At 45.1% G+C, this 11,989-nt stretch overlaps 1 protein-coding gene across 1 annotated transcript; it reads right to left on the bottom strand.

The window, feature by feature from the left end:
- Positions 1-1,136: 1,136 nt before the first annotated feature.
- LOC142007585 (olfactory receptor 52M1-like) lies at positions 1,137-2,084 on the bottom strand. The gene has a single exon (XM_074984275.1). The coding sequence runs from the start codon at positions 2,082-2,084 to the stop codon at positions 1,137-1,139; it is 948 nt and encodes a 315-aa protein (XP_074840376.1).
- Between the last annotated feature and the right edge of the window lie 9,905 nt (positions 2,085-11,989).

Genomic DNA, 11,989 nt, shown 5'->3' with positions numbered 1-11,989 from the left:
TGGGGAGTGAGCTTCTTCCATGGCCCATTGTGTTAACTGAAGGATCGTCAAAAGCAATATTCCAGAAGATCACATTTTTCCTACTTAAGGTGCACGTGATACATTTTACACAAAGGATTTGTTTCCGTTTCATTGCAGAAATGAATGTGGGGTAGCCAGTGTGTTGCTTTCGGGTACAGTAGGTCACAGCAACATATTTACAGACCTAGAGCTCTGTAACGTCTGATTTTGTACTTTTAATGTAAGACACTGTAAGTCCTGAAAAGCCAAAGCATTCCAGTTTGTACCACAGGACGAAATCAAGCCAGAGCACAGAGTAAGACTACAGCTGCACTATTTCGAGATAACAGCTGTTATTTCAAAATAGTTTTTTGGTGTCTACACTGTTATTTTGAAATTGGTAAGCCTCATTGGAGGAGGAATAATGATTTTGAAATAGGATCTAGAAAGACATGGATTAGCGCTGTTCTGTAATAAACCATAATGGCTGCCAAAGCCACTATTTTAAAATAACATTTTGTGTGGGGAAATGCTGTTTCCAAATAGCTGGGTGCTGTTTTGAAACACATTTTGTGTGAAGATGAATTGTTTCAAAATGAGATATTTTGAAATACCTTATTTTGAAATACCTCTGTAGTGGAGCTGGAGCTTAAAGGAAAATGAAATACTCTTTTCCCCAATATCCATTGCTCATGCAATATGTGATTCCCTGAGAAAGACTTCTCTCAATTTCCTTGTTCAGACAGTGTTGCCAGTGCTATTTTTTCAGGGGAGATGTGATAATGATACAAAAAGTGTCGTGTGGCGGCAGAGAGTCGAAGAGTGAGTGACGCAGCGAAGGTCTTGGGAGGAAGAAACACAGCAGGGGGGGTGTTTACCCAAGAGGTCTGGCATTTGGTGAGGGCTCAAAGGTCCAGTTGCCAGCCATTAGCAGAGTGGCAAATTTATGAGATAAACTGTAGTACACAGAGCAGTTGTGTAGTTTGTCACTGTGATGGAGCTCAGGAAGACCAGGAAAGAAATTCTAGTATTTTTGGTTTTCCAGTGGAAGATTCGGGATGGGGGTGCCCTGCACCATGTCACCAGCCAGCTTGGAATGAAGGTCGGTCGGAGAGAAAATACACCAATAGAAAACGTCAGGTCCCTTTATGAGTAAAGAGACGGAACAGTCTGTCCTGGATCTGTCTAGTCCTCACCCCATAGATGATGGGGTTTAGTATGGGAGGTGCCAGGACATAGATGTTGGAGAGGAGAGTGTGAACATACTGGGGGACATTGGACCCAAATCGATACGTGAGGAAGGAGAAGAGAGCTGGGATAGAATAGACTAAGATGGCACAAAGGTGGGAGCTGCAGGTTCCAAAAGTCTTGAGTCGGGTGTCCTTTGTGGGGAGTCTGAAGATGGCCCTGAGGACCTGAGTATATGAGAAAGTGAGTAAAACCACATCCAGAGCGGTCATAAAGAATATCACGAAGAGAGCATAGTAATTACTGAGGCGGATGTCAGAGCAGGCCAGGCTCACCACAGCCATGTTCTGACAGTACGAGTGGAGGATGATGGTGGTTCTGCAATATGACAACAATCTTGCGAGGACTGGAAGGGGCAATATAAGCAGGGTACTGCGCACTGTTACAGCCAGGCCAATCTTGGCCACCACAGCATTTGTCAGGATGGTGGAATGTCGCAGGGGATGGCAGATGGCCACGTAGCGATCCAAAGCCATGGCCACAAAGATCCCAGACTCCATGTTTGAAAAGCAGTGAATGAAGTACATCTGGGTGAGGCAGGCAGCGAAATCTATTTCCCTGGAATTGAACCAGAAGATGCTCAGAGTTTTGGGCAGTATGGACGTGCACAGGACCAGGTCGGTGACAGCCAGCATGCAGAGGAAATAGTACATGGGCTCATGGAGGCTCGGCTCTGTCTTCACAATATACAGGATGGTGATGTTCCCCAGGAGGGCTGTGATGTACATGGCACAGAAGGGGATGGAGATCCAGAAATGAGCTGCCTCCCAGCCAGGAAAGCCCAGCAAGATGAAGGTGGAGGGGTTGGTGGAGTCGGTTGCGTTGGAATCTGACATGGAGTAGGAGAAGTGGTGTCCAACTCTGAGGCAGAACGATGTCTCCCACGTGTACCGTATGTCCCCCTGACTTCCTGTATTTGTCCAGTCATTATGGTGATGTTTGCTGTATGAAGGCCTGGATGGAGAGACAGTATTAATGAGACACTATATGCACTACTGGAGGCTGTTCCCACAGGGGAAGTAGGGTGTTTGGTTCCTCTTCACACAACAAGAAATGGCATTTTCTTTATTCAGAGAAATGCATTATGAACAACTGACCCTACCATGGCCAGCTCCATATTTATTATTGCTCCAGGCCTCTCTAAGTCTTTTATTTCACGCTATGGAAAGCATTAATCTCTCCCTGTTCTCTAATGCAATGAAAGTCAAGCTAAGGACTCTGTGCTGTAGGGCATTTGACAGCAAGTCACCAGCCCTGCAAGGGTTCTTATGTGCCTAAGGCCCTCCCCACTGAGGCCCTGAGACAGGCTCCCTGCCTACCACATCCCCAAGCTTCTCAAAGCGTCCATCTGTTCCACATGCCACACACTGCCAGGGAAGGGAATGTTACATGCTGCCCTCCACAGAAAAATAATCACAGTTCCCGTTGTCCAAGTGCCTTCTCTGGTTCAGTGTGAAAGTGAAGACAGCAGCAAGGAGTGGGAGAAGCAGTGCAGAAGAAATATAAGAAAGAAGACTTAAAAAATGGAAAATAAAGAGGCAGCAATACATATTGAAAGTTACAGGCTTGGTAAGAGAGATTTAAGAAACCCAAAAATCACGTACCGAACTGTGCAAGGTATCACAAAAAGGACGTTATTAAACATAATAAGAAAAAAAAGTCCCTGAAAAGCTTTAAGCCCATTCTTAGAGGGAGAAAATGAACTTGTTTATGTTTCACAAAGGGTAGTTGCATTAGGGAAAAAAATGAAGTATGAGGTCATCTTATCATATATGATGGTAAGAATTTTGTAGGCATTATGTAATGAAAAAGGTTGTTAGCGAGCATCTCCAGCAGCATAACATCCCACCGTCTACTACCATCCCACCCCCAAACGCCCCCAAAAGTAAATCCAGGTTAGTTCTGTGTTAATGGTAAAGTATAAAAACAAAAGGAATTTATTTTTAAAAATTAATTGGCTGGGGAAGGAAAGTGTGGAAAAAACTGTCATGATATTAGTTAAGAAAAAAAGTCTAGGGAGATAATTAATGACAAGGATTATGTAAAATAGATCTTCTCAAATAAATCTAAATTTGTATTTTCATGTTAGTACATATTTTGTTGATCAAAGGAAACACATAGACACAATCCACTGATTTCTCTGAGACATTAGATTGAAGAGGGGATAACATTCAGGTAAAAGAACACATGAACACTTCACATTATCAGTAGAGACCGAAAATGGCTAAGTCACAGATCTCAGAATCAGCTCTCAATGGGCAATGGGCAGGAAACGGGGCACATTTCAGGGGGATTCTGCAGAGATCCACCTTATGCCTGATGCTATTTTTCATTTCCATCAATGATCCAGAAGCAAATAAAAAAGCACTGCAAATCCAGTTTGAGTAGGACCCAGGATTTGGAGAGGGGGTCCCTGAGGAGCTAGGGTGGGCATACAGATTGATGTGGAGTGGAGCACTGTAATCCTGTCAAAAACAAAGTTATCACATCAGAACAGGCAGTGGAGATCTGACCCCCAGGCCATGGGAATTCAGGGACGCTAACAGAGATTTTGGGGTCATTGTGGACCAACTCGTCGTCAGCTCTTTGTGTGCTACTATAGCAGAACAAGGTAGATGTGTTCTTTGGCTGCAAAAGCCTGAGAGTGGTGAGATGAAGCAGGGGAAGGATTTCACCCCTGTACCTGACACTGGGGAAATTATCTGCTTCTTTCGTTGGAGTCCACTTTTTATAAAAGATATTGTAAAACTGGAGCTGGTGCAAAAAGGACCTGCAAAAATGTACGCTCGGGTGCATGTGGCAAAGTGAGTTTTGCCCCAAAGCATGTGCCCATATAAACCTGTTAGGTGTGAAGGCGCAACAGGACTTACTGTTGTTTTAGAAACCTGTCATGTAAATCACTGGAAGTGAAAGTATTCTTGTACTCGGTGCTGTCTAGGGTTTAGCTACAGGATACAGCCCAGTGTGTTTTTCACCAATGTGGAGAAAAGATGCAGATAGAGTGGAAAGGACCTAGAGGTGAGAGACAATTGTGACTGAAGGGAAGGACTATACCCCCATTAGCAAAGACAGAAGAAAACAGAGATATTTAATTTGAAAAGGAAGAAATGGTGGAGAAGAAACATGAAAGCAGCTTATGTACACTCCAAAAGCTGCTGTAAAAGGATGGGGAAAAGGGTTTTGGGTCTTACCACAATGAGCCGGAAAAGAGGAAATAGGTTCAAACAAATCTAGCAAGTTTGAGGAAATTTCAGGCAAACCTTAGTCTTTTTTTTGCCACCAATATAAAAAAGGGTCAGGCAGATGAAGCAAAGGGCTACGAAGTGAGCTGTGTGCCTTTGTACACAATATTGTGTGCTCCCTCTGCATCCAATGAAAGTGTGTTAAAGTTCAGGTCAGTACACCCTGCAAAATTCTAGGTACACAGGCACAGTTAGCAAAACTACGCTGTCTCGGGAGACCACTTTGGTCACAATATTTTGTCCCACAGAGATGGAGCAGAGTCACTCAGGTGGCCCGCTCACTGGCCTAGCTGGCCCATTGCTGGCTTAGCTACAACTAACGCCACAAAGGATGGGTTTCAACTAGATGATATTGACACCACTTTCAGGGCTGTGGATCTTTTTCTTTGATTGCAGATACAGAAAAGGTACGTGTGGTTTAGATGAAAAGAGGCATAGCACACAAGTTGTGGCAGGAGATAATTTTCTATTGGGCACTGGGCATTCCTGAGCTGCAGTATTCTGCCCAGCCTGGGTCACCAGTGCATAGAACGGATGCAGGAAACCTGGAAGGGATATAGACATGAGAGATAAAGGACTGAAAAAAACCACACAAGCAAAGGGTGAAAGAACTGGGTGTGTGTCATTTGAAAAAAGAAGAAATTGAGGGGGGGACGACAGAGGTGTTCAGCTACTTCAAAGGCTGCCTTAAAAGGATTCAGAAAGGTTGTTCTGTTTACAACCTTAGCCAGGACAAGAGTCAATAGGTTTAAAAAAAGAACAGATGATTTAATTGAAAACTTACTTTATTACTTGCTCCATTATCTTTACTGCCTCCGTTACAGAATCATGGGAGACAGGGGAGATTCCAGAAAACTGGAAAAGAGCAAATATAGTACTCTTCTATAAAAAGGGGAACAAGAACAATGCAGGAAACTACAGACCACTCAGTTTAACTTCTGTAACGGAGGCAGTAAAGATAATGGAGCAAGTAATAAAGTAAGTTTTCAATTAAATCATCTGTTCTTTTTTTAAACCTATTGACTCTTGTCCTGGCTAAGGTTGTAAACAGAACAACCTTTCTGAATCCTTTTAAGGCAGCCTTTGAAGTAGCTGAACACCTCTGTCGTCCCCCCCTCAATTTCTTCTTTTTTCAAATGACACACACCCAGTTCTTTCACCCTTTGCTTGTGTGGTTTTTCTGTTCTCCCTTCTACCCTTTCTTAGAATTGTGAACTCTAAGATTTCGTGATCACTTTCATCCAAGCTGCCTTCCACTTTCAAATTCTCAGTCGGTTACTCCCTATTTGTTAAAATCAAATCTAGAACAGCTTCCCCCCAGTAGCTTTTTCAACCTTCTAAAATGAGAAGTTGTCTCCAACACAGTCCAAGAACATATTCAATAGTCTGTGCCCTGCTGTGTTAGTTTCCCAACATATATCTGGAAAGTTTCAGTCCCCCACCACCAGCAAATCCTGGGCCCTGGATGATTTTTCAGTTTTTTAAAAAAAGCCTCATCCACCTCTTCCACCTAGGTAGCTGGCCCGTAGCAGACCCCTAGCAGGATATCACCCTTGTTTTTTAACCCCTTTTAGCCTAACCCAGAGACTCTCAACACATCCGTTTCCTATGTCAATCTCCACTTAGTGGGTGTGTCTACACGGGCATAAATCTTCGAAGTAGCCATGCTACTGGCCATTTCGAAGATTACTAATGAGGCGCTGAATTGAATATTCAGCGCCTCATTAGCCTTAGGACACTTCCTGCCGCGGCACTTCGAAAGCACATCTGATCACTGATCGGAATAAGAGGATTTTGAAAGGGGTAGGTCCTTTTGAAAAGCACCCCTGTATAGCCGCGCCGAGCTGCAAGCTTTCAAAAGCGGCGCTTTCGAAGCACCGTGGTCGGAAGCATCCTAATGCTAATGAGCCGCTGAATATTCACTTCAGCGCCTGATTTGTAATCTTCGAAATATGGCTATTTTGAAGATTTGTGCCCATGTAGACACAGCTAGTATGTTTTGAAAATCGATTAACACCTCTCATGTTGGCGGATCCTCCTTGCCCCTGAAATGCAGCCACCTCTGGCAATGAAAATGGCTGCTGGGGCAGAGTATGTAGAAAAGAAGGATGGTTTGTCCAGTAATACTTGATCAGAATTATCACCTGTGGCTAGAACCCAGAGAGGAATAAGGGCTGTGCAAAGAGCACTGACTTACTCCCCTTCCCACCCCTCCCACCTTGCCCTGGGGTTTTCGACTAAGAGACAGATAATGCTCATCTTTGAGACATAAGGGTCTCCTCTCTCCTCTGGTTGTAGTTTCCCACCTCTCTCTTACCCAGCATCTGCTGACACATCCCATGCTCAGAACTGGTGCCAGGGTTTGCTCAGCCTGTAACGGAGAAGCTGTATTTGCATGCAACCCACCTGAGACAAACCTGCCTGCGCTTCAGTCCTATTTACCCAGCTTTATGAGTAAACAATAACTAATGGCCCTTCCCAAGGGGAGATGAGAACTCTTGGGCTTTGTACTGAGTCCGGGATGAGCAGGATGCTCTGTTCATTTGTGCGTTTATTTAACAATTATAGTTTATTAGGGAAAAAGTTTGGGATAACATCAAAATTTTCATAGGGTCTGCGACCATGTCAATGTTAGGATGGTTGGGTTGATATTAAACAGACAGATCTGGGCAAAGATAACTGAGGGGGGGCAACAATACTTTCTTCAGTTATACACAGCTGTGGCGAATGGACCAGAGATCAGTAGTTCACATCAGTATTTACCATCATTCTCTGCAGCTCTTTTAATTGAAGAATGTTCAAAACTCCCAACAAAGGATAGTGGCTATGAACTTATCCCGATTATGCGGACAGCTAAACTGTGTTTTGGGTCCAGGTCATACAGAAGTTGAGTATCATGATGAGAGAACCCAGAAACTTTAGGAGATAGACTCCCACTCTCCTGGGACTGTTCCTGGGGTGGGATACAGTAGTTACACCAGGAGTCGGAGCCTTCACCATTCTCTGAAGGTGAATCTGAGGTTTTCAGAAGCTGTTGGAGATTGTGAGCTCCCCACTCCTGAGAGGCGTGAACTCCAGGGCTCCACTTCTGCCCCCCAACAGAAGTTCTGGTTCACTCCCATCCCAGTCCCTGGGGTCACTTCAGGGTGACAGGGTCACTAAAACCAACACCAGTCGAATGTCTGTGTGGAGACAGAGCAGCTGGGCCTGTCCTCGAGACAGAAGTCTCACCCTGCCCCCACTGTTGTCATGGAACTGTGAGTCCAATAGGCCAGATAGAGACTGGATTTGTGTTTGTATGGGCTTTGCTCTCTCCCCTTTAGCCCATTTCACCCCAGCCTCTCCTAAATGGAAATGAAATCACAGAATCATAGAATACTAGGACTGGAAGGGACCTCGAGAGGCCATCGAGTCCAGCCCCCTGCCCTAATGGCAGGACCAAGTACTGTCTAAACCATTCCTGATAGACAGCTGTCTAACCTGTTCTTAAATATCTCCAGCGATGGAAATTCCACAAAATCCCTTGGCAATTTATTCCACTGTTTGACCACCCTGACAGTTAGGAAGTTTTTCCTAATGTCCAACCTAAGCCTCCTTTCCTGCAGTTTAAGTCCATTGCCTCTTGTTCAATCCTCAGAGGCCAAAAAGAACAAGTTTTCTCCCTCCTCCTTGGCTGTGTCTACACGTGCCCCAAACTTCGAAATGGCCATGCAAATGGCCATTTTGAAGTTTACTAATGAAGCGCTGAAATGCATATTCAGCGCTTCATTAGCATGCGGGCGGCAGCCGCGCTTCGAAATTGATGCTCCTTGCTGCCGCGCGGCGCGTCCAGGCGGGGCTCCTTTTAGAAAGGACTCCGCCTACTTCGAAGTCCCCTTATTCCCATGAGCTCACTCACTCAAATTGAAGTGACATTAGAGGAGGTTTTGGCGTTAATTGATAAGCTGAATAGTAACAAGTCTCCAGGACCAGACGGTATTCACCCAAAGGTTCTGAAAGAACTCAAATGTGAAATTGCGGAGTTATTAACAGTGGTTTGTAACCTATCCTTTAAATCCACTTTGGTACCAAATGACTGGAAGACGGCCAATATAACACCAATATTTCAAAAAGGTTCTAGAGGAGACCCTGGAAATTATAGACCGATAAGTCTACCATCAGTACCAGGCAAATTAGTAGAAACACTAGTAAAGAATAAAATTGCAAGGCACGTAGAAGAGCACGAACTGTTGGGACAAAGTCAACATGGTTTCTGCAGAGGGAAGTCGTGTCTAACTAATCTATTAGAATTCTTTGAAGGGGTTAATAAACATGCGGACAAGGGGCACCCAGTGGACATAATATACCTAGATTCCCAGAAAGCCTTTGACACGGTCCCACACCAAAGGCTTTTATGTAAATTAGGCGGTCATGGGATAGGAGGAAAGATCCTTTCATGGATCGGGAATTGGTTAAAAGACAGAAAACAAAGGGTTGGAATAAATGGTAAATTTTCACAATGGAGGAGGGTAACTAGTGGTGTTCCCCAGGGGTCAGTCCTGGGACCGATCTTGTTCAACTTGTTCATCAATGATCTAGAAAATGAGGTAAGCAGTGAGGTGGCAAAATTTGCAGATGACACCAAGTTGTTCAGGACAGTCAAAACCAAAAGGGACTGTGAAGAACTACAAAAAGATCTCAGCAAACTGAGTGATTGGGCAGCAAAATGGCAAATGAAATTTAATGTGGGTAAGTGTAAGGTAATGCATGTTGGAAAAAATAACCCAAATTACACGTACTACATGATGGGGTCAAATTTAGCTTTGACAGATCAGGAAAGGGATCTTGGAGTTATAGTGGATAGTTCTCTGAAGACATCCACGCAGTGTGCAGCGGCAGTTAGTAAGGCAAATAGGATGTTAGGAATTATTAAAAAAGGGCTAGATAATAAGACAAAAGATATCATACTTCCCCTATATAAAACTATGGTACGCCCACATCTTGAGTACTGCGTGCAGATGTGGTCTCCTCACCTCAAAAAAGATATATTGGCATTAGAAAAGGTTCAGAAAAGGGCGACTAAGATGATTAGGGGCTTGGAACGTGTCCCATTTGGGGAGAGGCTAGAGAGACTGGGACTTTTCAGTTTGGAAAAGAGGCGATTGAGGGGTGATATGGTAGAGGTATATAAAATCATGAATGGTGTGGAGAAAGTGAATATAGAAAAATTATTTACCTTTTCCCATAATACAAGAACTAGGGGACACCAAATGAAATTGATGGGTAGTACGTTCAAAACTAATAAAAGGAAATTTTTCTTCACACAGCGCACAGTCAACCTGTGGAACTCCTTGCCCGAGGAGGCTGTGAAGGCCAGGACTCTATTAGGGTTTAAAAAAGAGCTTGATAAATTTTTGCAGGTTAGGTCCATAAATGGCTATTAGCCAGGGGTAAAGTATGGTGCCCTAGCCTTCAGAACATGGGCAGGAGATGGATGGCAGGAGATAAATCACTCGATCGTTGTCTTCTGTTCTCCTTCTCTGGGGCACCTGGCATTGGCCCCCGTCAGCAGATGGCATGCTCGGCTGGATGGACCTTTGGTCTGACCCAGTATGGCCATTCTTATGTTCTTATGTTCTTATGACACAGTACTCCAGCTGAGGCCTATCCAGCACAGAGTAGAGCGGAAGAACGACTTATCGTGTCTTGTTCACAACACACCTGTTAATGTAGTGTTCCAGGCTGTGTCAGACTTTCCAGCCCTGCGCCGGATGGAGGGAGCTTGGATCCACATAACTGAACCCTCCTTTCTGCTCCTCTGACCCACTGGGGTTCTGCTCCTGTGCAGAGCACCTGGGTGCGAAAGCTTTCAAATGAGACTGAACGAGTGCTGAACCCTACAGCTCAGTGTGCTCCTGTACACAAGTGGCCAACACTCTGTAACTGACAAGCGTGGTCTGACCGTCACCTGTTGCTGAAAGCAATGTGTTGTTTGGGTGGATTATTATGCTGATCATTTCTGATCGTTATTTGCATTGTGGAAACCTGCTGGGGCCTTCATACACACAGAAGGGGGATTTAAATGCCGGGGTAGGGAGAGAAACGGATCTGTGACAGACCACCATTGGGAAAGAAGGAATTAGCAACAGCCTCGCCAAACGAGTGCTCGTCTTTATGAAATGTGCATAACATGAGCTCATCGTCATGGGCACCTGTTCCACCAGAAAAACAAATTTAAAGCCTCATAGCAGCATCCCTGATCAAACCACTGGCACCTCACAGACTATGTCATTGTCTTTGCTCTGGATCGGCAAGATGTACTTCTCACATGTGCAGTGACTAGTGCTGATGACTTCTGGACTGATCACCGCCTTATTCAATCTACAGTCGTGATTACAATTGTCACCAAATGGAGAATTGAGAGGAAACAGATGACAAAAAATCAATGTACAAATCTTGAAGGACCCCATCAGACAAAGTGGCTTCCAGATAGTGCTCCAAAGGAAGCTGACAACGGTACACTCTGAAGATAGAGAAGAACACTGGTATCAATTAAAAAAATGCCATCATGAGCTTGCAGAGAAACCAAACCAGGATGCGTCAGTACTGGTTTGATGAGAACGACGTGGAAATTGAATGCTTGATTGAGGCAAAAAGGAAAGTCTTTAGGGCCTGGCGACGTGACATCAATTGCAAGACAAAGAGAGAAGTGCATGCCAAGGTTTAGGCAGAACTCCAATGTAAAACCGGGACCCTGAAAGACCAGTGGTTGACTGAGAAGGTGCAAGAACTCCAGCATCTCACAGACATCAATGATACCAGAGGTTTCTTCAATGATTCCAAGGCTGTTTATGGACCGAGAAACCATGGAAGTGATGCCTTGAGATCAAAGGATGGTACCCAACTCTTGGCAGACAATGAAGCCGTCACTGCTCAAAGGAGGGAACACTATAATCAGCTCTTGAAATGGCCCTCCACCATGATCCTAGAATCCTTTCACCAAATCCTTCAACAGCCACCTAGTCCCGATCTAGCAACACTCCCTACACTGAGTGAGGTCCAAGCTGCCGCCAAAGCGATGAAGACAACAAGGCAACAAGACTAGATGGAATTGTGATGGGGTTCAGGGGTCCCCCTGCACTGCACCCCGTCCCCTGGCAGGAGTGACACTCACTCAGCAGGTGCAACAGGAGGTTTATTAGGCAACAGATGCCCAGTTTCTCACAGAAGCGTCAGTACAGCAGTCAGAGAGAGTCCTTCCAACCCGTCCTGGGAAGGAGACCCCGAGGGGTGCCCCTCTGGGGTGTAGCTTTCCCCCTCCTCAGGCTGGCTGCCTTCCAGCTCTCCCTTCCCCTAGCCTCTAACTGTGGCCCCCGATTCAAACCCAGCTCGGCTCCTCCCTCCTCTTTGTTCAGGGCAGAGGTGTTCCCTGCCAGTTATAGCCCCAGGGTCATCCTTAGCCACTGGGAGCTGCTCTGCTTGCCTCTCACATCCAGCCTGACTCACACATGCCCTCCCCC

The sequence above is a fragment of the Carettochelys insculpta genome, chromosome 1, assembly GCF_033958435.1.
Source record: "Carettochelys insculpta isolate YL-2023 chromosome 1, ASM3395843v1, whole genome shotgun sequence".
NCBI lineage: Eukaryota > Metazoa > Chordata > Testudines > Carettochelyidae > Carettochelys > Carettochelys insculpta.
The sequence above is the reverse complement of the archived record's forward strand: the minus strand, read 5'-3'. Positions and strand labels throughout refer to the sequence as shown.